The 27,136-nt window shown below is 44.3% G+C and overlaps 2 protein-coding genes across 4 annotated transcripts in view; both read right to left on the bottom strand.

Moving 5' to 3' along the window:
• Window positions 1-693: 693 nt before the first annotated feature.
• On the bottom strand, window positions 694-5,878 carry DLX1 (distal-less homeobox 1). Of its 2 annotated transcripts, XM_043577049.1 has the most exons (4): window positions 5,622-5,878; window positions 4,499-5,179; window positions 3,610-3,809; window positions 694-2,408 (listed from the first exon to the last, which is right to left on the bottom strand). In XM_043577049.1, exons 2-4 carry the CDS (start codon window positions 4,809-4,811, stop codon window positions 2,154-2,156), a joined length of 768 nt encoding a protein of 255 aa, XP_043432984.1. In that variant the 5' UTR covers window positions 4,812-5,179; window positions 5,622-5,878; the 3' UTR covers window positions 694-2,153. The 2 variants fall into 2 exon arrangements, with proteins under 2 accessions (XP_043432984.1, XP_043432985.1); XM_043577050.1 differs by having other exon boundaries at window positions 4,499-5,769.
• Window positions 5,879-9,705: 3,827 nt separating this feature from the next.
• METAP1D (methionyl aminopeptidase type 1D, mitochondrial) overlaps window positions 9,706-27,136 on the bottom strand; it is a 91,049-nt gene continuing 73,618 nt past the window's right edge. The window contains exons 3-10 of one of the 2 annotated variants that reach the window (XM_043577046.1): window positions 25,497-25,646; window positions 23,880-24,028; window positions 23,258-23,300; window positions 19,477-19,640; window positions 12,699-12,796; window positions 11,339-11,386; window positions 10,317-10,395; window positions 9,706-10,162 (exon numbers count right to left, since the gene is read on the bottom strand). In XM_043577046.1, coding sequence (XP_043432981.1) covers window positions 10,084-10,162; window positions 10,317-10,395; window positions 11,339-11,386; window positions 12,699-12,796; window positions 19,477-19,640; window positions 23,258-23,300; window positions 23,880-24,028; window positions 25,497-25,646 — 810 coding nt within the window. In that variant the 3' untranslated portion in view covers window positions 9,706-10,083. Of the gene's footprint in view, window positions 10,163-10,316; window positions 10,396-11,338; window positions 11,387-12,698; window positions 12,797-16,062; window positions 16,865-19,476; window positions 19,641-23,257; window positions 23,301-23,879; window positions 24,029-25,496; window positions 25,647-27,136 lie in introns of those variants that run through there. The other variant, XM_043577048.1, reaches the window with a different exon arrangement.

The raw sequence follows: 27,136 nt of genomic DNA, 5'->3' as shown, positions 1-27,136 counted from the left end.
CCCTTGGAATTTCCATCTGAGGCGCAGAGAGAAGCTGGGGATTAGGCGGGAAGAGGCCTCTCGTAGAGGATGGGCCCGATGGGTGGGAGTGGCTGTGGAGGGGCCCAGGTGGCGCCTTGGGACTGTCCCCCGGAGCTCAGTGATTGACTGGGTGTAGCCTGACAGACGTGTCCTTCCGGCCCCTTTCCGGTGTCTGGCCGCGTCCTTTCCGCGTCGGGATCGGGAGCCCTGCAGGCAAGCAAAAGCCGGAAGGCCAGATCGCCGCGAAGGCGAGGGGCCAAGCCCCCAGTGTCTCCGCTTTCAGTCGTCTAGGCTTCCGGTGAGGTGACTGGGTGTGGGGGGCACTCAAGTCTCCCTGGCCGGCTGCCTTTGAGCTCTGCTTTCATCTCCTCTCAACCAGCCTTCACAGTCCTTTTGGTTCCAGAACCCCCCCCCCTTCACACAGCACCTGTTCCTGATCCCCCCCTTCCAAGGCCCTGGCCAAGAGTCACTGCCCACCCTCTAACCCAGGTAGGGATCAGACCCCTTGGGGGTCAGAAGCAGGGCAAGATAAACGGTCCCAGCGGCTAGGGAGGGCCTTGCCGGTGATTCTGGTAGTCTGGAGCAGGAATCTACCCCTGCCGCTATGTGTCCGGAGAGGTGGAGGCTTGGCCCAGCCCACAGAACCCCTTCACACAGCACACCAGACAGCAGTTCTTTCTCGAAACCATAATTTTACTGTCTCAGAGAAACTTTATAACTTATTTACAAAGTTCTTTTTTTTCAAGATACAAATCAATAAGTTAACATTCTCAATATAAAACTAAACTTTGACATAGAGAACACAAAACACGGTTGATTTCAACTGATCACATTTTCCAAATTTCACAAGTAAAATGTCAAGATTCTCATTTCACAAAGCATCGGGTTTTACAGCCACACACAACAGAACGGAAAAAAGCTAAGCTTGTGCAACATGTTTACGGAACAATAATAATAACAATAATAATTAACAACAATAATAATATGTACAGCGATTAGATCCTGCACTGGAGACTAGGCGTCCAGGGTGCTGCCTGGCATTATTCTGTGGTTGAGCCTCTGGGGATTAGTGCTGCTTTTGTCTTACTTTAAAGCTCACTGGCTCTAGGGCACTCCTTTCTGCCTGCCTGTTTTTTCCTCACTGCCCATCGGTCCTCTCCCTTGCTTCCCAAGGAGGGAATTAGGATTTTCCTTCTCGTCCAGGCTAAGCGACCAAAGTGTTTTTCCCGAGATGAGAAAATTGTGTTGCTTCATTTCTCTTTTTTTTCTTTTAAAAATAATACGGAACATGTAAAAATGCAAAGTATTAGGTTCCAACCTCTCCATACCAGCGAAGTACAAAAGTTACTGTAGAAGTTAAAAATCACCAGGTCCTCCTTATTCGTTTTTCCGGGTGCGTTTAAAGTAATCGGTGCTTTCGGACCGTGCGCTCCTTGCGCCCCACAGAACTGCGAATTGGCCAACATTCACCCTCAGGCGAAGTCCATTTCTCAATAAATAAGTACCCCTCCCTCCAGTTTCCCCCCAGTTCCCGAACGAACTACACAGATGGTGAGGCAGGCCCAGGAGAAGGTCCGAAAGGGCAAAACGTCCCAGCATGCGGAGCTGGGGCCCGGCGGCCCGAGCCTCTTCCGACCTGGTGACTTTTTTCAGAGGCCGCAGATTGAGGACAGTGGACGGACGAGGACCTCGACTTCGTCAGCGCACAGATACACAGCGAAAGGAGACAAGAGACGGACAGAACAGAAAAGAGCTTTTGCTTTTTCTACATTGTTTTTGTTTTTCCTGATAGTCCCACACAGCTGAGGGTCGGCAGGTCGGGTCCAGCTGGCTCGTCTTGCTGCTCTGGCTGTCTCGGGCAGTTGTGCCCGCGCTCCGAGGCCGCTGTCTGCTGTCGCCGCGCGGCCCAGGCCCGGGGCGAGGGCGAGCGCGCGGGCGCCGGGAAGTCGCCGGTCCAGACCGCGCGGGACTCCAAGGAGTTGGCGGGCGTCCTGCCTTCGCTGTTTCTTCTTCTTTCCCCCCGGGTCCTTCTCCGGGTCCAGGGCTTGCGGACAGGGTGGATGGACCGGGAGGCGGGAGGGGCCCGGGCCGGGGGAGACGGGAAAGAGGCGGGAGGGTGCGGGCGGGCAACCTCACATGAGTTGGGGTTGCTGCATAGCTTCTTGGTGCGCCGAGGGGTACCACGACGTGTAGCTGGGGATGTAGGAGCCCGCGCTGCCGCCCGAGCCCTTCCCGGATGAGGTGTTGGGGTTCCAGCCGGGCGGCACTGGCGGGGAGGCGGCAGACAGCGCCCGGCCGTTGGCCAGTGCGCTACCCTCCAGAGCCGCCCCGCCCTGCTTCATCAGTTTCTTGAACTTGGAACGCTTGTTCTGGAACCAGATCTTGACCTGCAAGAGCGGACAATAATGTGACTGGGCTAGGTCCATTGTGCCTACCGTGGTCGTCGGGGAGATAAGGGGGCTGTGCGTGGGACAGTCGAGGAAGGATCCCCCTCTCTGCCCTGTGCCACTGGGCAGCTCTCCGTTGGAGGAGCAGAGCCCCACCATCACCTATAAGAATCAAAGCCTGGCAGGCCCCGCTGCCGGCCTCGGGTGGCCCGCAGGGGCAGCTCTCAGAGAGCCAAGGGGGCGTGGTGGTGAGGAGTGAAGGGGGGGGGGGGTCCAGACCTTCGCTTGTCAGGAACTCAGCCCGACCCTGGCAATAGTCTGGGGAAGAAGCAGCGCCTGCACAACATGGAGTCTTCAAGTCCAATATGAACATCAATAAAAGAATCGTGTGGAGGAAAGGAGTGGAGGAAATTTATTTGCAATGCCACCTGCTTTCTCCTTGCTCCATTCTTTCTGCCCTTGAATGAGTTGGGGGCTGACTGAGGAGGCCAAAGGTTTCGTTAAACTTTTCATTTGGACTTAAATCAACCTTTAAGTGTCTTAGTGTCTGTTTGCGCTCCCCAGCTCTGCTCCAAATCCCGGCCCAGACGTTGGAAACCTGCGCCAGTCGTGATCAGAAAGCCCACGGGCTCCCCAAAGTCTTAAGCGCAATCCGGGAAGGAAGGTCCCGTTTCTCCTCCAGGGTCTGGGACTTGGGAGGTGAGAAGGCGGAGGAAAGGATTTCCTCCTACCCCAACCGGGTGAGAAAGAGGAGGAGGAGGGAGACAGAGGCTCCGGCCCGGGCCCTGAGTCATTAGCCACACACTTTAAAGGCAAAGAAGGGATTAAGCCCAGCGTCTATTGTTCCAGTTGTTCGGGCACGTGTGACCCGAGAGTCCCCAAACAAACGTCTAGGGAAATCCTTCCTCGCCCTAATCAGATTGTCCAAGGGCCGAGGGCCGGGCGGCCGGTAGCGTGGAGTACAGAGTGTAGCGACAGAGCCAGAGCCAGGGCAGAGAGAACGAGGAAGGAAGGAGAGACGCAGGGAGAGCCAGGGGTGGGAACACACACACACACACACACACACACACACACACACACACACACACACACACACACACACACAATCTCCGACCCTGAGACGCAAAGAGCAAGACGCGAAGCTCCGGGCGCAGGCCGGCCGCGGTAAGCCCGCTTGGCAGAAGGGGCAGCGGCAAGGTACCTGCGTCTGCGTGAGTCCCAAGGAGGCCGCGAGCTCCGCCCTCTCGGGCAGAGCTAGGTACTGAGTTTGCTGGAACCTCCGGTTCAAAGCCTGCAACTGCAAACTGGAATAAATCGTCCTGGGTTTGCGGATCTTTTTCCCCTTGCCATTGAAGCGCACTTCACCGCCTTCCACTACCGTGCTCTTCTCGGAGTCAGCCCCTGGAGGGACAGCAGAAGCGGAGGGCCGCTGTTAATGCAGGGAAAGCCTTTAGTGTGGGGAGCCCAGGGCCAGTGGCAACCGAGGGGTGGCGGTGGCTGGGCTGAGAGAAAGAATGCTCAAGAAACTCCGAAAGCCAGGGAAGTGTCCCGTAAAGTCCGAGGGCCAGACCCGGGCCGCTGCAGGCGGACTGGGGCAGTTCCCAAGCGTGCAGTTCCTGCCTTTGCAGGGAAAGTTTGCTATTTTTGCAGGCGGCAGTTGAGGTTTAATTACCCTTAATTGCATACATTGTTTATAGCGCTACGCAATAAATAATTACTGAGACTAATACGTGCACATGTGGGTTTCTGTTTTCCAAAGGGGCATTGTGTGCTCGGCGCACAGAGCCACCCAGAGGCCCAGACAGTGCCAGGGGATTTATCTCAGATTTATCCTTTACTGGATAGTCGTGAGTTGGGTGGAATTTTGAAATATTTTTTTTCTTTGCTATGACAAGGATCCATAGATTGATACCCGAAACCTCCATTGCTCCGGCGCCCTCCCCACCCCCACCTCTCTCTCCCCCTCTCCCTCCTCTCTCTGTCTGTCTCTTCCTCCCCCTTCTTCCTCCCTCCTTTCCTCCCTCCTTCTGTCCCTCTCTCCCTCCGTACCCTTTCCTCTCCCTCTCCTTCTCCCTGGCAGGCGCACGTACCTGGGTCCTCCAGGCGGCTCTGGGCGAGGCTGGCGCTGCCCGGGTAGGACTGCACCGAACTGATGTAGGGGCTGGACGCGTGGCTGCTGACCGAGTTGACGTAGGGGTAGCCCAGCGGTCGGGAGAAAGACGAGGCCGAGCTGTAAGCGCCGTCGGGCTGCGAATGGCCCGCCGAATGTAAACAGTGCATGGAGTAGTGCCCGTGGGACATGGGAGAAGGAGACATTTGCTGGTTGGGTGGCCCAAACTCCATAAACACCGCCTTGCCCGACACGGGGCTGTTGAGACTTTCTGGCATGGTGGTCATGGTCATCTCTTCTCGCGGGGTCTGGGTGTGGGTCTCTCTCTCTCCTCTGCTTCCCTTTTGGGGGTCTCTGTGTTTCTCAGGACAGGAAGGAACCCAATTTAAGCGGAACAGGGGTTTTCACTTTCCATTCATAAGAAAATGGAGTTTGTCTCTTTGAAAAGTCTAAGCATGATGCTGCCGAGCTCCCCAAACTCGCTTCAAAGCTTTGACTCAGCCAAGGTCATAAATATTCATGAGCTGACGGAGCTGATTGGTCCGCTGTCTTGCATAATCACCGGGGATTGGTCCGAGGCGCTCCGGCTCCGCTGGACTAGAGCGGGCGAGGCGGCCGGGCCTCGGGAGAAACGCGTCCACACTTCCCGGCCGGGGCTCCTCTGCAACAGAGCGCGCCGCGTGGGGCGCACAATGGGCTGCAGCACCCGCGCCGGGACCTCCGCGGCCCGCGGCTCTTCAGCCTCCCGCCTCCCCCGGCGCGCCGTACTTCCCAGAAACCAGCGGCTCGGCTCAGCCGCCCTCCCCCCACTACTGTCCCCACCCTCCGCCCGCCCCCAACGCCCAGAAAGGGGCATCGCTTCTCCCAGCCGCCGTCACCCGGTCCAGCGGTCAGCTAGGGCTCCGGAGCCCGGCCGCGGCCTCGGAGCGCGAAGTCGCGCACGGGGGTGGGGGTGGCGGCACCGGAGGCGGCCAACCGAGCGCTGTCCTCCCGAGAGCCGTGTGCCTAGCGCAGCGCTCCCCTCGGCGGCGCCTCCCTGGCTCGGGTCCGCTCTGCCACATCCCTGGGGGCAGGTTTGGGGCCCTCTGGGCGAACTCACTCACTCGGCCGCCGCGCCGCCGCCGCCGTTCCCTGGGGCCCGCTCGCATTGCTCCAGGCCCAGCTGGCCACTCCAGCTCGAGGCTGCACCGGTCTGATTAAAGCAGTGCGCGCGGAGAGCCAGGAACCCGCGCTTCTCCTCCCAGGAAAGGCGGCCGCACCGCCCCCTCCCCCCAACACACACCCCCTCTTTCCCTCCCAACCTTCCTCCGCCTCCCCTTCCTCTTCACTCCCTCTGCGCCGAAAGCCCCGGACGCACTCGCCCCAAGGGCGCGGCGCAGAGTGGAGCCCAGGAGCCGGCGGGCTCAGTTTGGCTTGAGCAACCAGCACCAGGTGGTCAGTTTCCGGCCTTCCGGGGTCTGGCGAGAGTACCCCGGGTTTAGGAGTCCTGGGGAACACCGAAACCCGCGGCAAAAACAGGCCAGTGGCAGGCTCGCATATCTTTGTACAATCATGTCTCTCATTGTCGCCCAGGATCCTCCTCATCTCCAGTGGTCAAAGCGGGCGCCACTGGGCCTGGGGGCAGGGCTAGCAAAAGCTGCCACGGCGCCTTCTATCTTCTGGGGCGCTAGGTACAGAAAAGCGCACAAAAGCCCCCCGCCGCCGCCACCACACAGCCACCCCCACGAGGCGTGGCGCACACCACGCTGCCTGCTAGGGACTGTTGGTTCCCCATCCCGCCAGCCCCACGGTGAATCCCAAATTACTTTGTTAGGTAATTAGAAAGTGTTGATAATTATTTCTTTCATAATTTAGCGGTGTGACGGGAACGGGGAAATGATCTTGTGAAAGTTCACACGTGCAGATGTATTAGTTACTGATTCATTTGATTAAATGGTAGTCTCAAGTGCTCCGATCCGCAGCTGAAGGCGCCCCATTAGCATAACACTGATGTTTAATTTTCATACGCATAATTAGCCATATATTTAACACTAATAGCAACATGCAGCCTTTCAGCGTTAAACAGCCCGGGATTTGATCTGGCCTGAGCTGAACCTTCGGCGATGCACCTTCCCCTGTCTGGAGTGCTCAATGATCACAGGACAAACCTCTGTAATCAAGCACATTTTGGCAGAGGGAACACCAATAAAAATGAACATTCAAAACAAATTACATCGTGCTGTCGTTACAGATATTAGTGGAAGGGGCTTCTCTCTTTTTTAACTTCTGTAGCCGCAGCTGCTGCCTGCGGAATCCCTCTCCTTTGGTTTAAGGGCATGATGTTGGGGATAGCAATATTTCAGGCAGCGTGGTTGGAGCAAAAAGAAAAACAAAAGCAAAAAAAAAAAAATCCTTCAAACCAATAACGGGTTTGCCAACGTTTAAAAAGATTTTTTTTTCCCCCTTAATCACCGAACCACACGGTGATGCTTTGTAGTAACAACCAGCTAATGACTCCGCCACCAGACTGCTCTTGGAGCCGCTCGACTCCTCTTGATTTCCTTGTTGCACTTGTGGTTTTAATAGCTCCTTCCTAGCGCCTGTTTCGGGGTGTGGAGTGAGGTGCGGTACGCACGCACGACAGCACGGATGCCGCCCGGGCCCCCGGTCTTTCGCGCGCACCTATAGCGGGCCCTGCCCCACGTAAGTGATTGCCTCGGCTGGCGCGGGGTCGGGGTTGGGACCGTGGGAAGTGGCTGTTGACTTCGGGCGCTCAGGGCTACGCGTGAGGAAACCCGACGGCTGGGTTTATTCCAGAGAACTGCAAGATGAGGGAAGGGGGGAGAGACGGCCACAGGTCGCGACTGTCTACAGGGCTCTCGGAGAGGGCTCATCGGAGGGGGAGAATCCAAGCCTTTCCAGCGCAGGGGACAGGGCTGGCTCCGTGGAACAAAGGACCCGCACGCGCCCCCTCAGGAAAAGGTTTCAGAGCCTTGTTTGTGTTAGAAATGAAATATGTGTGGGCGAGGGAGTCTCTACATTCGGGAATTATCTCCTAGCCCCAGAGAAGCAGGTCTGGGGAGGGAAGGCTGAGCCGGGGCCCTCGGGAGCGGAGACGCCAGGCCTTGAGTAGCTTCTGAGTGAGCGATCTTATCTCCCCCCACTCTCGGAGCCCAGAGTGGATCCCTCCCCCGCAGGCCCCCCAAACCCCCGCTGTTAAGACACCTGTTCTGAAACGTTGGTTTGCTAAGATCTTTGCCTGCCCCAACTCTGTGAGGGAGCAAAACTCTCACATTTATTCTGAGAGTCCCGGATTCCGAGTAGAACCTGTTGGAGACACCGCAGGACCCTTGCCGGGTGGTGGTAGCCGTGGCCACGCGTGGGCGGAAATCCCCGCGGCCCCGCCGGAGGTTTGGGGCCAGTTCATCTGGGAGGTGGTAGCTGTGGTGCATGGGGTATTTTTAAATCTGCTTTCTAACTTCAACTTCAAAGCAGGTTAAACGGAGTTCGTTCTAATTCAAGTTTGTTTCCTACGGAGCGAGTATTGGCTGGTGCTGGTATATATACATATACGTGTGTATAATATTTAAATTAGGCTTAAACTAGTTACTTTAATATATAGGATTACAAACCTGTCCCCCAAATACTTCCACCTCAGAATAATTGCTGCCCAAGCAGCATGTTATCCCAGTGGATGGTAAAATCCTGTGGTCCTAATAAAATTATTCTTGAGGAACTTGGAGTAAACTGATCCGTAGATAAGATAAGTGGCTAACCATTGCAATCTGATTGTTCTAGGAGAGAAGTGCAATCATTATCTGGCAAACCTCCCCCAAGGCCATCTGGGCTTGGTTCCTTACTAGAGAATCGGATGGGTCCAGAGCAGCAGCCTCATCTTGAGGCTTTTGCTTGGCCAACTCTCAAGCATCCCCCAAGTTTTTCTATGGTCCTTTAAATCTTCAACCTTTTCCTCGTCTTTTCCAGCTCTCAGATCCACTTGAATTGGAACTACTTCGGTCCAAATTCTACATCTCTGGACACAGAGAAAGGGAGTTGGAGGACACCTAAGAGAATCCAAGTTTAGGGAAAAGCTTGAACTAGCCACTTTTCTGAGTGCACTTATTGGCTTCAGTTTCCCATCTCTTCTCCACTCTGAGTGTCACAAAGTGAGCTGCCTCTTGGGTCCTGATCACAGAGGCCACCTGTCATGATAACTACAGGTGCTCACATTTCCTTGATGCTCTGCAGCTCAAGCTGTATTTAGAGGGTGGCAACTTTGCAAAACCCGTTTCAGTAGAAGCAAAAGTTAGCCTAACCCCTGACTGCCCAGACACCTTCACTGAACTTGCTCTTTAAACTATGACCAGAGCAGGGATAGTTTCTATGTGGTCTGCTAGAGGCCCCAAACCTCTTCACCTGAGCCCAGGTGTGAACAGGTGCTGGGGGTGGGGGGAGGGTGCTGAGGAAGGAAGGGTATTCTGATCAGAAATCGGCCTTTGGGAAATGCAGAACGTGGCCCCTTGGATTTCCTGCTTCGGAAGCAGGTGGAGCTGTGGGCTTGCCAGCTCCAATCCCAGCTAACTTGGCTCTAGCCCTCAAAAGTTTCCGTATCTCCCCGTGCTGGGATCCTCTGGGTCTCCATCAGAAGAGCACAGTCCAAAAGGGGCCAATATGGTCTGCTTAGGAGCTAGACCGGCTGGACACTGCTCACATCTGGACAGGTGGGGCCGATGTTCTAATTCCTAGTGCAACATACAGTCCTGTGTGTGTGTGTGTGTGTATGATGGGAGTTCGGAGAGGGGCTCTCAAAAGTAACCTCAGGGATGGCCACTTAGGGTAGGATGAGGGACAAGTAGGAGGAGCCACAGGGGACTGGGAAAGTCATGTTTCTGGACTGATAAAGCCCTGTAGGGACCAGGCCCAGGGTTCACAGGCAAGGAAATGTTTGTGACCAACCCTTCCATTTGCGGGCTAATCTTTTCATCTCCAAAAGCAGCTATGAAAGGCTGGGGGGTGGTTGGCCCCTGAGAGTGCCAATGTGGGATCCACAAGGCAGAAAAAAGAGACTTTAAAAAAATTCCCAGCTAACATCTAGGCTCATTTTTCCCTCCTTACATGCACATGTGAAAAGTTTAGAGATTCAAAAATTAACCACCCACTCTCTCCCCCTAGTAACTGTCAGAGACGCAAGGAACACAGACACAATGGTTAAGAAGGAAAAGCTTTTTACTTGGTCAGAGTCAAGACAAGGCAAAGCGAAAACCATGCATCTCTAGAAATCCCTCCTCTTCCAACGGAGGGCGTCCCCATTCCCCTCCAGAATCTTTTCCCTGCGTTGGGAAGTGCGGAGCGTTGGGAAGCCGAGCCGGCTCCAGGATCCATCCCTCTGAAGCCGCTCAGGCCAAGGCAGGGCTTGAGATCTGAGTTCCCAGCTGCCCCCAAACCCCACCGGGTTTTTCCAAGAGTAAATGCTAGGTTGGTTACTGCGTGAACTGCCGTTCGCCTGTGTCTTTTAAAAGTTTTCCAGCTAGATTTCAACAATTTAGGATAAAAACCTCCTGGCCTCTGTGACCTTCAGGTGGCTCCTCAGGCCTCGTGGGGCAGTTTGGTCAGGATCTCCACGCCCCCCGATGTGATGAGAACGGTGTGCTCGAACTGGGCGGACCTGAAACACACACAGCAGCCATGGGAAAGAGCGACACCCCTAGCTGTGGGGTCGGGGTACGGGGGCGAGGAGCAGCAGCCCGCCAGGGCCAGGGCCGTTGATCGAAGCTTCCCTTCCCATAGAATTCAAAGCCAATGGCACAGAAAGCAAACACCTTTGATTGTCCAGGGAGACCACAGTCCATGCATCCTCCAGGACTTTAAATTCGGGGGATCCCTCGGTGATGATTGGCTCTGTAAGAAGGAAAATATTTACTGCAGTGATCTAATCAGATTCTTGTCAAATATTGTTTCTGTTTCGGCTGATTATGAAAAAAGAGAATAAGATGGTTCTCCTCCCCTCCCCGCAAGCGCTTCCCCCACGGGTTCATGTTGTCATCTCGCAAGGGCTGATAATTGATGTTGCTTACATAGTATACTACAAACTAAACAGTAGGAAGAGGAAACACCACCGCATTAAAAAATGTATGAAGTTGCCTAGTTCGTAATTTTTTTTTAGAAAAAAGGGCATTTTAATCAAGCCTTAATTAGGACCCTGTGGATAATAACCACCCAAACACCAGTCCCTCTTATAAATACCAGTCAGTTTTTAAAAATATTTGAATTTTTAAAACATGCTCAAAATGTTCATTAATCAGCAAATAACAATTTTCTTATTTCACTCTAATTGCTTCTCCATTAAGTACCACAGTCAGAAAGATGATGCCTCTGAGGTCTGAGGTGATTGGAATTTGGTGGTGACACCAACCACATGATCAGCCAGGAATGGGCAGCCAGAAAGGACATACCACTTGCTGACAGAGAGCAAGGGACATAATCACTTCTAGTCACTGGGTGTTAATGAAAAAAAACAAAACAAAGCCCCAAAACCAAAACCAAAACCAAAAAAAAAAAAAAAAAAACCAAAACACCAAAACAAAACAAAAAACCAAACACCACATTATGCTGGTAACAAAATTAGAGGTTGGACGGCTGCCGTCTCCTAAATGTGTCGGTAAGTATCTGATTTAGGAAGATGGGACTCGAGGATATTATTTAATCAGATTTGCTATGCATCTGAATTATTTCATTACACTGATTGGCTTTATTATTCCTTCACGGGACTGCCTGGCCTAGGCCAGCGCTGCTGCCTCCACCCAGGAGCCACCGCTCTCTAAAGGGGAACTTGGGCACTGACCTATGGTGAACGCCATTCCCTCCTCCATGAGTAGATCGCTGTCATTCGCTGCAAAACAAAATATATGGAGTAGGGGGAGTGGGAAATGGAGAGAAAGAGAAACAGAATTAGAAGGACAGGACTGCTCAAAAACCTTGGTCATTTTACTTATTTTCTTTTAGGGTAGAAGGAAGGATGGAGAGATCTAGAATCCTGGTAGTGGCTACTGCCAAGGGGTTAAACACAGGGGTTCTGGGCCTTAGCCTCTACATTTTCTTTGCTGGGGGTCAAGACCCCTGGGAAGGGTGCACCAAGGCCTAGCAGAGGCAGCCTGGGTGTTCCAGACACCTGTTGCATTCCCCCCTCCACGGTCCCCTGGCCACTTGCTTCAAGGTCTCCTGGTTTCACTGGGTCCTAGGCCCTGCCCTCCTACCCCAAAGAGGAAGATACCTTGGGGAACTGATACGAAGGGAAGGCAGCCACTTAGTGTGCAGATTGGAGCAGGAGGCTAGGACAGGGCGGGTAACCCTGCAATAACTCCAAGTGTTGGGGCAGGGTGGGGTACACGCCTGAGATGCTCTGTCTGCACTCCTGCCCGGACCTCCTCTGAGCTGCCTGGGGTGGGGGGAGGAAGGACTCTCTGGTGCAAAAGGAATTCTGACCTGCTGGGTCTACGGAGATCTTCCGGGTAATGGGTTCCAGGCGGTATTCCCTCCAGGGACTGCTCCCACCCCAAGCACACAGGTCAAGGCCCAACTTTCCTTTGGTCCCTGTCCAGGTGTGCAGCTCCCCTGGGGGCCACTCTATAGAACCGCCTCCTACCCACACCCAAATCCTCCCACTGCTCTGGCCCACCCTTGCGTTCTCACTGTAGGGTGCACACCCAGGCAGTGAAAAGAGGAGGCTCTGGGGAAGGAACACAAGGGTGGGTATAATCTAGAAATCACTAAAGAGTACATGCTGCTAAATAGATCAGCTGTCAACGCTGTGTAGGATGTAATGAAGTTTAACCACAACAGTCAGCGGTTAGAGAAGGGGGTAGGAAAAGAAAAACAGAAAACAGTCGTATGTGCATGCTGCTGGGACATTGATGCAGTGGCATTTTGTTTTCAGTAACTTTGTAGGCAAATATCCCTTGTGCCTTCTAGCCATCACCTTTTGTGGGAAGACAAAAAGCAAAATAAACCTTTCTTTGAGACTGAAAACTGCTGGGCTCTAATCCAATAACATTGTAATGTGCTGGTTACAATTAAGTAACCCCCCCCCCCCCCACTACACATACACATGCATACACACCAAAGGATGATAATAGGCATTCAAAGTTAGAGGAGCCTCAGGAACAAAACTGCCTTTTCCAGATTCCATTCAATCACTTTCTTACCATGATGCCAAATTTCTGGATGTCCATGAAAGTAAGATCCTATCCCATGTCCCACAAAATGTGGACAGACTTGCAAACCATTCTGATGAGTTATGTGGCTTTAAAAGTGACCAAACAAAATATTTAATTAAATTAGGTAAGTTTTTAATGCATACTTAAAGTCACTTTAAAATAGCCCCTGAAAGAGAAAAAATCAGTTATATTTAGAGTCAGATGATAATATTACTGTTTTCATTATTCTGGAATAATTAAAATTGTTGCCATTGCATGTAATGACTCCCTTTGGATAAATGAAGAAAAAAGGTATGTATCTAACATAGTAGTTTGTTTCATTTACCTTAGTACAGCAAACAAGGCCACTTTTAGATAACAAATGAGTGTTATCTCATATATAGATCGATATACATAACCAAAATACATGTGTATAGAATGCAGGGAATAAAAACTTGCCTTGTTTGTATGAGGTTTCGCCAAAGACTGTGCAAATTAATACTAATTTGAGAACCAAACAGAGAAACAAAAATGCAATCTAGAAATGTGACTTCCTACTTTTATAGTTCCCTTGTTTTGGCCTATTTCAAAACATTATACATCTTAGAAACAGAAACACTCATACAAAAGGTCAAATCTGCTTTGTCAATATTCTTAAAATACTCCAAAACTTTGTGCTCATTGGGATTTCCATGTAAGACCTGTATCATTAACAAAATTCACACAGAATGTTTTTTAATCACCGTGATGCTTAAGAGAATCATCAGTATTGTGATTCCTAATTCTTAACGCTTTATTAGTTATTTCTACATGCAAATGTACTGGGTTCCATCTATTCCATATAAATGAAATGTGGCAAATAGAATCCAAACCTAAAATCTTCACCTATAAAGTTAAGAAGTTGTTTTTGAAATCAGGTGAACATATTCATTTCTAGGAGTACCACAAAGATAAGAACATATATACCATTAACAATTTATATTTCCACATGGATAAGGGGCACAGTGCCCTAACCCTAACCATAACAATAAATCAGGATTTATAGGACTCCTATTTAAATTTTTACCAAAATCAGTTTTCAGATCTCAAACTAGAGTTTCCAACAGACCCTAGGTTCAATTTAACATGAACTCAAAGGCAGCATCTCTATGAGCATTCATGTCAATAGTTATCACTGAATACGTTTAAGTTGCATCTCCAGACCTGTAAGATATCTTCCCTTGGACCAGGATGTCACTACAAATAGCAGGTGGACAGCCTCTCATTCAGAATTAATTTCCATGTAACCGATAGTGCAGAAATAGGTAAGCTAAGCATGTGTTGACAACAGGAATAATAAGTCAACATTTTTATCTCTTAAAGTTGTACCTTATGGTTATAGTTATTTCTATGTGCTTTTGCTCTTTGGGCAGGAGGTACAAAAACTTTTCCAAGGTGTTTCCATTTGTACCACACAATTTCTGAATAAAAACTGAGGAGTGGATAGAGGGTGGAAGAGAGACTGAGACAAGACAATACTGATCAAGACTTTTTTTTTTTTTTACAAGAATGGGTTCTACTTAAACCTGTAAATTATGTGACTTCAATCCCAACAGACCTCAATGATTCTAAGAACAGTCAATGTAAACTGTTCTATTTTATTTTCTAAACAAAACAAAACAAAACCCTAAAAAAAAACCCCTGGGATCTAACTGATTGGTAGGCATCACGGCTACATCTTAAATGTGTGTTACAATGGCAATCTTCGTTTTAATTTCTGATGAAAGGAGAAGAAGAAAACCCACTCTGAAAAAACACTTGGGTTCCCTCTGCCATCATCCCTCTCATTCCTCTTCATAAAAAAAGCTGGGCAATTACAAGGTGGCTAAAGATATTTGAGTGCATTCTCCTACAACAATTTGCTGCCTGGATCCTGCTGGAACTTATGGTCATAGGAGTATCATAGAATGTATGTGTCATGAACGCAAAGGGTCAGGATTTCACAGCCGGGTGGAAAGAAGAAAAGAACCGGACAAATTTCACTCAGCTCCTTGGCTAAGCACCCATCTCAATGCTTGATTCCCAGAAGCTAAGTATGTACTTCTATCTGCTTTTTCAGGGTATTTTCCTTTTGGATTTGTAGTGAGCTTTTCAACACATACTTACTGGGACTAAATGCCATTAAATCTCATTAATGTCCCTAATTACTACTTAAAATAATGCTCCTTCTACTACTTTGGAATATATGGGAAACACAAGATTATCTACCTGATTCTAGGGTCCAAATCTAATTTCATGGAGATAATCCAAGGGACCTGTAATAGTAGGTCCCGCTCTGACAGGAAAGCAAGTAGTGGTAACCCTGACTGTGGCATGGGAAGGTGGAGCATGTGTGCTTTTCTTAACTGGTGTGTTGAGGAAAATGGAAACAGCTGGACGGGCAGGGGTGCCCAAGAAATGCCTCCGTTGCGCCCCAACACCAGCCATTACAGGGCCTTGACCATTTCTGACTGAGCACAAGGGTCTTCTTGTCCTAGACATTCCACTCATGAGATCTGCCTTCTTTCTGCTGAAATCTACTGAAAAGAATTCTCCTGGCATTAGCTGTTTTATTCTGATTTTCCCTAACTAGAAATCCTCTCAGGCAGTACGTTTGCCTATGAGCCTGAGCACGTTTATGACTTGAAGTCCTTCATAGGGACTATTTGGGGTGAGAGAAGAGGGGAAAGGAAGAAGGAAGTGTATAAACATAGTCTGTGAACTTACTTTCAAATTATACTATTATTATAGTTCATGTTTCAGTTACAGTTTATAGTTGAGAGAGAAATCTCTCTTAAGGAATTTCATCTTGTGACTGTTTTCTTCAGTTTAATTCCCTTTCATGAGGTAGTTTTCCTCAATTGAAGTATTGTCTGGAGAAATTAAAACTCTTAATACATTTCAGCTACATTTTATGACTAAGGATACATTCGCCAAGAGGGCAGAGGAGTACTATATTTAAGTGCATGCTCTTCTAAAGAAATAAAAATGCACACGGAAATAGTTTTATCACCATTTCTACGTGAATCCTATAAACAGCACCAATTTCCAAACAGTCGTATCTCTGATTAAATGGCACCTGATCTTCCAAGTTACAGAATTTTACTTCAGTCTTTCCAGATTTTTATTTTAAGCAGTAAGCTTTGAATGAAGGAATGCACAAGTCCAAGGATCCCCTCTAATGACAAGTAATGTTTAAGTACAATTAGTAATATTTTTGAAAGCCAACAACCGTTTTCCAAAAGAGCGGTACACGTTTATGTCTCAAGCTGGATCACAAATTACTGTATTTTTCTTACAATAGTGCTGAACTTTTATTTGAGGTTTTCTGTTTCCGAAAAGCAGACATGATGGATTGAAATAAAAGATAATTTATTGCAGTGCTTACTTTCGTGTGCAGAGGGAAGCAGTGTAATTGTAATTTACAGTAGCTGTCAAGAAAAATCCATCACGGATGACATTAAAATGACTTATTTTGCCTGAGCCACTTATTGTTTAAATGTGCATAATCTAATAGAAAGAGATTATTTTTAAAAATCTGCTTTATATTCTTCTAAATTAATATCAAAACATATACTTATGAATTAAACATTAAAAACCATTTATTGATACTTTCATCATGACATTTACAACTGTAAGTTTAAATTATTTTTGATTGAACTGTCACATATTTGGGATGCGTGAATCTACACATTCACAGTATTCTCATATGCATGGATCATATCATCTAGAGATAATTACAAATACATGGATTTAGAAATAATTTAAAGCAAATGGAGGTACAGGGAGTATGGTAACACTGTAGCCCAAACATCACTAGCCATCCCTCATGAAGCACAAGGGCACAGAGAGAACTCTTTTCATTAAACTATTTTAGCCAGTGTTTCTCCGGAGATATCATCCCATCCTTACAGGCTTCAGAGAATTTCAAAATTTCCCATAAAGATCACTCGGTTTTTGGTGACGTACTACTCATAAAAGATGCTTGCATGTTCTTTTCATGGTGTATCAGGAGAAGGAATTTGTGCGAAAGATGGTAAATATCTTAAAATAAGTAAGGCTGGTTGGAAGATGCTTGTAAACCTTCGGTCTGTAATGATTCCAAGTACTTTTGGCTTAAAGGTGGAGATTGTTTATTTACTCCCTTGAGATCTTGCCTGAATAAGAAAAGGCGAAATAATAGAGGTCCAGAAACACTGCCTTAACACACCAGAACAAACATTTGTTAGTCCCCAGTGGCAGACACAAGCCATCTAAACAACGAAATGTATCAGGGTAAAAGTAAAAAGTTCATTGTCTATTATTTTTCACATAGTTTTTGTAAGTGTAGTTGTTGAGACTGATCTGGTTTTCAAAGGAGCTTGTACATGCAAATTCATCCTCTGCGAAAACTGACCTTTGCGCCCAGATAGCTAAAATCCAATGTCACTTTCAATTCTACTCTTCCTCTTCTTCTTCTTCTTTTTATGTAGCTAGAATTAATGTAGTGAATATGTAATGAAATGCATTATCCTGCATGGAGATTTATCAGATTTTCCGACTGAATGCTATGCTTTGCGAGTACTAGCTGGAGTTCACCTGCATGTTGGTGTGGCGTGTGGCTCTTTTTTGTAAAGAGTTAAGTCGTACACAAAAAAAGGGAACAAAGGTCAGCACCCAGCCGCCACTTGAATGTGAGATTTTTCTTTTTATTCCCCTTGATGTATACTAGGCTCTGTGTTATTAGTCTTAATGATGGAAAATTGTAGTGTTGATACAAATCTTTTTTTCAAAGTAGTAGGCGGGAGCTCCATTTGTTAGTAAGTTTTTTTGTGACTAAAAGCCACGGACAGTACATTTATGTAGCAGTAAAAGGCCTAGATGCTCTTTCCATAGCAGAGCTAATTATTCCTACTGTGACCTTACTGATCTAGCCTGTTCCTAGCACATCTCATCTGCACGCCTGTTCCTCTGTGTAGATGGTGTCAGAGAATATGAAAAACCCTATAATGAAACCATTTTCATGATGGAGAAAGGCTACTGGAGTTGCACTTGCTACAAAGAGGCTCAATTATATGAGTAATTGTGATAATTTTCTACATTCATAGCCTTCAATGGGGAAAAAAGAATGAGAGCCACAAAGGAAAATTACTTTAACAAGAAAGTACAGAGAGTAAAAATGGAAGAAGAGACAAAAAGGGGAAAAAATAACCAGAAAAAAAGTTTAAAAAATAGATCTGGAGGGAGGAATAGCGAGACAGGGAGAACAACAGAAATGCTCAAAAGCCCATGTGCAGCTGTGTTGCACAATTAAATTGAATTTTTTTTTCTGCAGTTGATGAATGTGACTACTGCAAATGTGCCTCTGTAGTTAGCTATCATTTGTTGTTCCGTGACAGGAAAAGGATAATTACCTCTCAGAGAGAATCAAAGGCTGACATGCCCTTTAGACACAGCCATGAATGCAGAGCTCGATAGAATGCTTGAATAAGAATCTAGTGTTCTCTGCCCCCTTCTACTGAAGAATAAATTTTGTTAAAATGCAAGAGCACCACCAGTAAATTTGTTGAACCCTAGGTGTTCAAAAATATGAGATACATCTATCGACTCATCCCATTTGCAAAAATAAAACTGCATTTTGAATTCATTTCTATTATATTCATGGACAGTAAGATAGTGAGATATGCATTAAATTTCTTTTCCCAGTAGGGGTCTGATTCAACATTTCCTATGAAAGAACAGAGAGACACTATCCTTTTTTCCCAGGCTAGTTAGCCTATAATTTAAAACTGTCAAAAACACAATTTTGCTCGAAGTCTTCAATAAAAGCTTCTCAGATATAACCCAAAGAGATTTTACTAAAGTTTGATTCAGACATTGTTACAATATTTTTAAAGCCATAAATACATTTAACTGATATTTTATTGCCTTTTTTCTTAAAGTATTTGAGGGCTTACGAAGAAAAAAGGCAGCATCTTTTCAAGGTGACTACGCCTTCCATCCTTTAGACAAACGGGAAGTGTTCAATGGTTCATATTAATGAGAACAGTGCTTTAAAAGGTACTGATGTGATCATCTTTAACAAAATGTATTACTTTTAGATGAAAACACATATTCCGTATGTCTACTTCAAAACAGTTATGGGGGAAAAAAGATCTAAACGTAAGTAACAGATTATAGGGAAAAGTCTTGAATTCAGAAAATACACATATACTCACAAAGCACGCATAAAATACCGTTTGGAAAATAAACAATGGTGTACAGGAAAACTGAACCGGACGAGAAAAGGACATTAGCTTACCCTTTTAGCCTGTTTGCTAATCCACTGATTTGAAAGGTAAGGCTTGCTCGAGCTAATGCTTTTTACCTTTGTATCACAAGAATATGTTTCACCTCATTCCTTTATAAAATTTAGCTTTTCTCCTGTTTCATTACCCAAGAGTTGGGATGTTTACCCCCTTAGGTACTTTTTTTCCATATTTGGTATGATTTTGAGTAAAGGAACACTACAGACTAGTATGTCGAGCTAAAACTAAAGCAGTCGTATAAATATTGCTTGCTGCTCTTATAAGTTTCCCGCTGACCTGAGTATAATTCACTGTTTTAAAGTCTTTCTTTTTTTTTTTTTTTAAACCCAGGGAACAACACTGCAGCTTGGCAGTCCACATACTGATATCAGACTGAAATGATGGTTCTGAATCATAAAACATGTCATCAACTTTATACCAAGCCACCAATAACCTTTGTACCATTTGCCAACCCTCCCTTTACTTGTCAGTGTAAGGCTTACCTGATTGTGTTTCCAATTACAGAGAAGGGAGCCCCCGCTCTGCAAGCTGCAATTGCTTCATCTCTACACCTCCTGGCAACCTCCACTAACTTTTTACCACATTCGTCCACATTGCCCACCAAAAATGTTTCAGAGGTATCTCCATGGTAGCCATTGTAATAGACCTAAACACAGGCAAACATTTTAAAATATGTTCTTGTTTGTAAATGTACTCATTAAAGTATATATTGTGCTCATCTATGCATTTAGTAGAGTCATATATTTCACCCTTCCAGAATTACTCTCAAGCTTCCCTACCAAAAAAAAAAAAAAAAAAAAAAAAAAAAAAAAAAAAAAAAAAGGGACATGCTAAAGCCTCACAGAAGTTTTAAAAAAAGAAGCCATACAACAATATTACAAAATTTAAAAATAAATATGTAATGGTAGGGCTATTTCAATAGCATTATGATTAGCAATGCTATTAAAATGTTTTGATACCTCATTTTGTTTCTGAGAAGACAAAACTACATATGCATAATTTACTGACCAAAGAACACTGACCCATAATTACCATAATAGGTCTAAAGAACCCAGAAGTATTTAACATAGTGAGAAGTTTCTTCAGTGTCATGGAGATATATGATCTTTTATTTACCATTTCTATACTTGGAAGTGATAGATAAGAAGAAATAAAATAGACTTGTCAGTATTAGACATAGGAGAATTTAGTTCTAAGAATTGAAGTGGCTTGATATGAGAATGAAATATGCTATGGAAAAGTCCTATCTGGAAGTGAAACCTTAATCAAATGTTCCAGATAGCAGAATGTTAACAGAAAACACTATACATGGGTTTTAAAGGATTAAACGATAACAAAATAGACTTAAGGATAAAATTACAGAAAAAACAATTTTATCAGTTGTCAATGATTCAGAAGGCCCCATAGGATCTTGAAAAATACCAGATTTGTTATAAAAATCAATAATAACAAACACTATAATAAACAGAGAAGGTAGAGGAGACTGGTTGAAAGCTGATCCTTAGACATAGCATGGCATTTGCTATTTTGCATAAATTTGACCTATGTAATTATTTTTCACATTTCTCTTTCTCATGAAGTAGAATGCAGAAACTTATAAAAAGATGTTTATCTGAGCTTCCTGACTGTTTTAATACTGATTTAATATCTTAAATCTGTATACTATTCTGCATTAAAAAAATACTATCCTCTGTAAGGGAAGCAGGAAAAGTCTTTACTATGTCTTCGGTTTCTAAGTTAGAAAACTGAGGCATACACAAGTAACTTGTCTCAGGTTAGTGGTGGAATACAGAGGTAGATCCAGATTAATATGATGGGTTATTGGCTTCTAATCAAATGTTTTCTCTACTATGTCAAATGACCTTAACTCCTTGCAATAGAATTTTATATATTTATTCCCATTTGCAATCCAAGAAAGTACAAGTTTGATTTTATACACAAATATATAACAGTTGCCAATACAAGAGTAATAATCACTTTACAAAATGCATAGGGGCACCTGGGTGGCTCAGTCCGTCAAGCCTCTGACTTTGGCTCAGGTCATGATCTCGCGGTTCGTGAGTTCGAGCCCTGCATCAGCCTGCATCGGACTCTGTGCTGACAGCTCAGAGGCTGGAGCCTACCTCAGATTCTGTGCTCCCTCTCTCTCTGCCCCTCCCCTGCTTGCACTCTGTGTTTCTCTCTCTCAAAACTAAACATTAAAAAAATTTTTTAATGTATAACTCAGTGTTTTATAACTGTTATTTAAGTAAAAATATTTTTAAAAATCTTTATTTGCCTTTGTATAATTCTTTTGGCTAGCTTTCAAAATGACTACTTAGAAAACTCAATATATATGGAAATAACGATACTTTTGAAAGTCTGTGGCAGTTATCTATAATTAGGATTTGTGTTCACAAAGTATTCTTGTTTTGTACTTCATTTATTAAACAAATATTTACTGAGCAACTACTCTGGATATCTCATTGTCTATTTTTTAACATTCACCTTTCAAGGGGGAAAGACGCCTGTTTTCCTGTGATGTATATACTACATGTAAACAATTATAAAACACATAATGAGTATTTTCTAATAAAGTATAAGGATCTAATAATGGAGTCTTTCACTTAATAAAAGATCTCATAAGAAATATAATTTGTGGGGAAGGGTAAAGAAAAAGAAATATAATTTGTTAGGATACCTACCTGTATGCTTCCTGACTCCTCCATATTTCTAGACACCTGAAATATTTCACTTTGCTTTATTAGTTTTGCAACTGTGAAATATTTGAATGTTAAAATTGGAATTGTTTATTAAAAGTCTTCAGGAAAACAGAAAAGGCATGGAATATTCTCTTTGGATGAACTGGAAGCAGCAGCAAAGAGTGTGCTGGTTTCATTCAAAGCAGCAATATTTTATTAGGGGGTGATTAGGTGAGATGATAAATGTAAAACCCCTAAATCAGTTACAATTCAAAAGAAAAGTATATCATGAAAAATACTTTATTTCAGGTATACTTCATAAAATATCTCCCTCTACATGATTCTGAGTTGGAAAGATAAACCAACTGAATCTATGTGGAGCAAATGTTCAAGTATTCTAAGTAGGACAAAATGATATATGAAAAAGTATCAGCAATAAAAGAATCCCTGACTATATTATCATACAAACTGATAGGAAGACAAGAGGTTGAGTTAATTTAAACAACTAAAAATTTGACCAAACCCAACGGTTGGATGCCAATTTCTACCTCATTCCCACGCTTACCTGTCTTCATGGTCTGGATAGACAAATAACTATTATTAAAAATATTTCCTTATTAATAGAAGCTATACTCCTTGAATGTTGTCTGTCTCAACAAGTTCTCATCAGATGATTAAATTTTATTTATTCATTTAAAAATAATTTATGAATCATCAGATGTATAGAATTTATCTCTAATCTACATAATCCAAAGGAACCGCTACAAAATTTTTTAGTAAAATGAACTGCCAAGGCACAAATCATCCAAGTCTGAGAATAGTGAGAGGCTGAGGGAATTAGTAAAGGTTAGAGCTTGTACAATTCTAAGTTTCCATGTGAAATCACTTTGGGTTGTTATTTAAAAGAAAGGCTGTTAACCATTTGGTAAAAACTTAGGGTCAGTGAGAAAACCACTCTGTTTGTATGTTCCAAGTTCAAGGCTCTCTACACCCTCTATACCAGAAATGGAACACGACGTTACCTTCAGGGATTTTAATAAATCTAAGGAACACTGCTAGCAAAAGAGTTGCTGTCCAAATAGACTGACACACACAGGCCAATGTAGCCCCTAATGACAGAGTAAGATAATGACAGGCCCCACTCAAAATCAGCAGGAAGAGGAAGATCAATCTTGGCAGAGTGAAGGAAAAATGCTGGCTTTCTTCGCGTTAGCTCATCTCATACATATCTAGCTTCAGCAGCTGCCCAGTGCTGTGGTGCTCTGCATTAACTACACAGTGGATCAATAACAATTACACCTTCTCAAAAACATGACACATAGCAGGATTGGGTTGACATTTCACTTAGGCCAACATTGATCTCAGTGCATCTGATTCCAGCCCTAAATTCAAGTCAGGCCTGGGTTTACTTGGAATAAACACAGAGTTAAAGACAAAAAAGGAAACCAGCTGCTTGCGTCTGGGTCTGGAAGTAAACAGCACTTCCCTTGGTGCAGTTCACATTTTCAATCCACAATTCTTCCTGTTGCTACCAGCAATTCTGAAGTTGATCAAAGACTATTTTTTTATATTATTTACTCACCGTGACATCAATGTTGATAATATCTCCATCCTGAAGAGGTCGACTGAAACATAAACAGAATAAAAATGGTGATAGACAGATCTCAATAAAAGGAATGTAAAAATAAATACCTAAGACTATCACACACCCAGTGAGTCACAATGATAATTTGGAGTGGAAGAGGAATAAATGGAATAACTATATCTAATCTTTAAGTTACATTAGTCACATCAAATTTTATAAGACATACATAATAGGAACATACTGCCATTGTTTAAAAATCTTTAAAACAGTCTTTAAAAAAATGTACTTATTAGTTTCCTTAATTTTGCAAAGACCCAAAACAACAGTTGATAATCTATATTTGCCTACATTTGGATTTTTACCATTTATATGGTTAAAACTTAAGAAGGTAAAAGAAATATTTCATGAACCATGACTTGTGTGGATTACACACTGCTTTAACAAACATTAAATTATGTCCCGTTGAGGCAAAATACTTCAAAATTTTTGTTTTACCATAATCAGCTTCAAAAGTTTACAGGTGGGTTTCAATTAAACTAGTATCTTTCAACATATGTTATAGATCTTAGTTTCATGTTTTAGTTTCCGAAGGAACAATATGTTATTAAGCAATGAATACCTGTCAGGAATACCATGACATAGCACGTTGTTTACAGAGGTACAAACAGATTTTGGAAAACCTCCGTAGCCTAGAGGTGAGGGATAAGCATCATGACTGATGATTTCCTGATGGACAAGAGCATCTATCTCTTCAGTTGTCATGTCAACCTAAAATATTAAATAAAGAAATTGTGCAGCAACCGTTGAAGTCATTTCCTGCACTCATTGACTATGTCTACAGCTACAGTACTTTCTGATGAGATTATATAAATTTACTGTGATAAACTTGTGATACAACAGTTTAATTAATGGTGATTAACATTAAATTTTTAATTGTGCCTTTTGGACAACTGTTTGGGCATAGGATGGTGTTATGGGCTATTAGGAAATGGAGACTTTAAACTCTAAGATCCTTTAAATTATCCGTGAGTCATTCAATGACATGACTCCTTTGGGCCTGAACACTTCACAAAGCTTCCTGGGCAATTCCTTCCTCTTCTTCAATGGTTAGTGCCTCAGGCTAGCTGAAGCATATAAATACATTCTCAAAAGTATCTTCAGTTTAGATGACAAAGCTTGAAAAGTAGGTCATCCCACACCTTCTTATCTAAGAGAAATCTTACATGGGCTTTGCAGCAATGGTGGGGAGATTATGGATCATTATTTTAAAAATTCAGTCTGATACCTATCGTAGAAATTTGGTTTTCACAAATCTTGATTTCTTTCATACCTGAATAAATCCATTGTTTTAAAAAAATACTTTGGAGAGTATTTTTTTCTCAAACTCAAACTAAAAAAAATCCTCTCTCAAACTAAAAAAAACAAAAATAAAATTGAGTTTTATGAGTACATGAAGATATCTCCATAAACTCGTAAGTCATAAAATTCTAAAACAAAATCTTTTATTAAAAATTAACTATTTCTGTAATATTGCTTTGTGTTATTTGATATTCACATTAAGCTTAGTTATGTTGCTATAACAACTTTATTACACAAATGATACCCTAAGTGATTTCATTCCTGAGACTCACTTCTTAAATTCTGCCCACCTTTTGGGAACTACAGGCCTATATATATATATATATATATATATATATATATATATATATATATATATATTTAAGGATTCCTATAAAGCAGGGTGTTTCTCAGATTATTCTGGAAGAACTAAATCTTGTAGTAAGATAGTTGTCCATAGTTGTTACATTTTTATATTACCTATAGCTTTGTGTTATCTGCTCTAATCTTTCTTTGCAGAGCTAATGCAAGAAAACAGGAAACAAAGGATGAGGCAGAACAACTCTTCAGGCACACAGAAATAATGTGGGGAATAAAAGCAGAAACTACAGGCAGGAATAAGGAGGCAGAAGTCAGAGCTGTCTGCCCTGGATCAAGTTGGACAGGCTGACTGGGCCCAAAGTATCTCTGGAATCCTGATACTTAAAACTGAATTTGGATTTTAAGTTACCTCTTAAAAAAAACACATAAAATAATAAAATCCCTTTCCCCCATCCCAGGCTTTTCTTGGTTTTTAACAAATTAGATGTATACAAAAGAAGAGTTAAATGGAAAGAAGGGAAAGAGGAGGGTTTGTTGCCCCTTCTGTAAGCCCTTCTGAGGCTTGGTGAGACGCCACCTTTAAACTCTTCCCAGCCAGGAGGAGGACATGACGGGCCAGCTGACAAGCCTGACGAAGCCCTTGAATCTGATCTTCATTCTTAACTTCTATGCTGTCTCCCCAGTCGGGTACAATGCCTGTCGTCACATAGTCTGGCTTCTTTATGTGCTTGAGGAAAAAGGATTGAAAATGAAGATCAGAACCCAGCACACGACAATGGGATCATTTTTTCGGACACAGCCTCCTGCTTCATGGAGCTCTGCCCTTCCTGCCGGAGCACCGACCTCCGAAGCCAGCACAACAGACCCTCCAGGCTGCCCCCAGTTCCTTCCCCTGCCCTTTTGAACTTAACGTTGCCTGTTAGTGCTGCTTCTGGATGGTCTGTTAACCTTACTGTGCTTTGAGTCAAACTGGTCTGAAGTAGACTTCTGGTCAAAACAAACAGTGGTTTTCTTTTCTTCCTCCTCCCAAGCCCGTAAGAAGCATTATTGCCATTGATGAAAAAAATAGCACCAAGCTTCCAAATTGCCCAATGGCTAATTAAGAGCACTTTCATCTTCGTAACACAAAGATAAAATTTATGCAAAGGATAGCTCACAACACCCTCTCCGAATGAACGTATGTAAAAGGCTGACTGTCAAGTCTTCTGAAGCCTATTACGTAGACACTTTTCTTACACTTCGCAACTGTACCCAAACTAAGAAGGGAATAGAGAACAAAACCAAACAGCTTTCTTTTCTTTTTCTTTCTTTCTTTTTTTTTAAGTGCATAAGGAATACCTAGAACATTTCCATCACTTGTCAAAAACAAACAAAGAACCCCCCCCCCCAAACTCAAAACATTCAACTCTGATCGCCCTTGCAGAACATTCTCCACTGCTTACTTAAACCTGTGGGCAGCATTCAGAAAATAAATACAATTTTACACACAGAGCTTCTTTCAGTCCCAAGGTTTTGCTCAGGTCTTTACAATCTATTTATGGAAAGTGCCACATAAGCATTGTTGAACAGTACCCAGGAAGGGTACACGGCAGTTGGGAACAGGAAGCTGAGGGAGATAACGCTATTTCAATTGACATCACAGCAACTGTGGAAGGGCTGAGGTTAGGGGTCTGCTCTTCGTGAAGCGTATCACACAGGGCTTAGCACTGTCACTGATTCCTGTGTTCAGAGGGCCCTTCCTGACACAGGTAATGCCACTGCTCGCAGCACCACAGCTGAGCTCTGGATGAGCACCTGCTCCTACAGCTTTGCCACCAGGGCCCAAAGCTCGCCCGGTCTCCCCCGCAGACTGTGCTCTCGTCTCCACTCTGCTTTGTGATGTGGCCAGGTTACAATTACAGGCAGAAGGGCTACTGGGTTGTCACTGACACTTCTAAAACAATACATTCATCTCTCTGGACATTTCCTTTTCTTTCCCACTAAGGAAATACCAGGAATATACTTCTGGGCTCTGGTAGCCTGTCTCACTGGCCCCTTTCCACAAAAAAGGGCCACTCACTTTCAGGGAGTATAATATACTTAATGTGGGTTTACTGCTAAAAAAAAATGCATAAAGGGGGGAAGGCAGGTGATTTTTGTGAGAAATCTATACTTCTTTCAGCTGTTCTCATTCTTCCTACATGACCCACACACCTCCTTTATACTGCATTTCGAAAA

This window comes from Prionailurus bengalensis, chromosome C1, assembly GCF_016509475.1.
Source record: "Prionailurus bengalensis isolate Pbe53 chromosome C1, Fcat_Pben_1.1_paternal_pri, whole genome shotgun sequence".
Lineage (NCBI taxonomy): Eukaryota > Metazoa > Chordata > Mammalia > Carnivora > Felidae > Prionailurus > Prionailurus bengalensis.
This window is presented reverse-complemented; position numbering and strand designations above follow the sequence as displayed.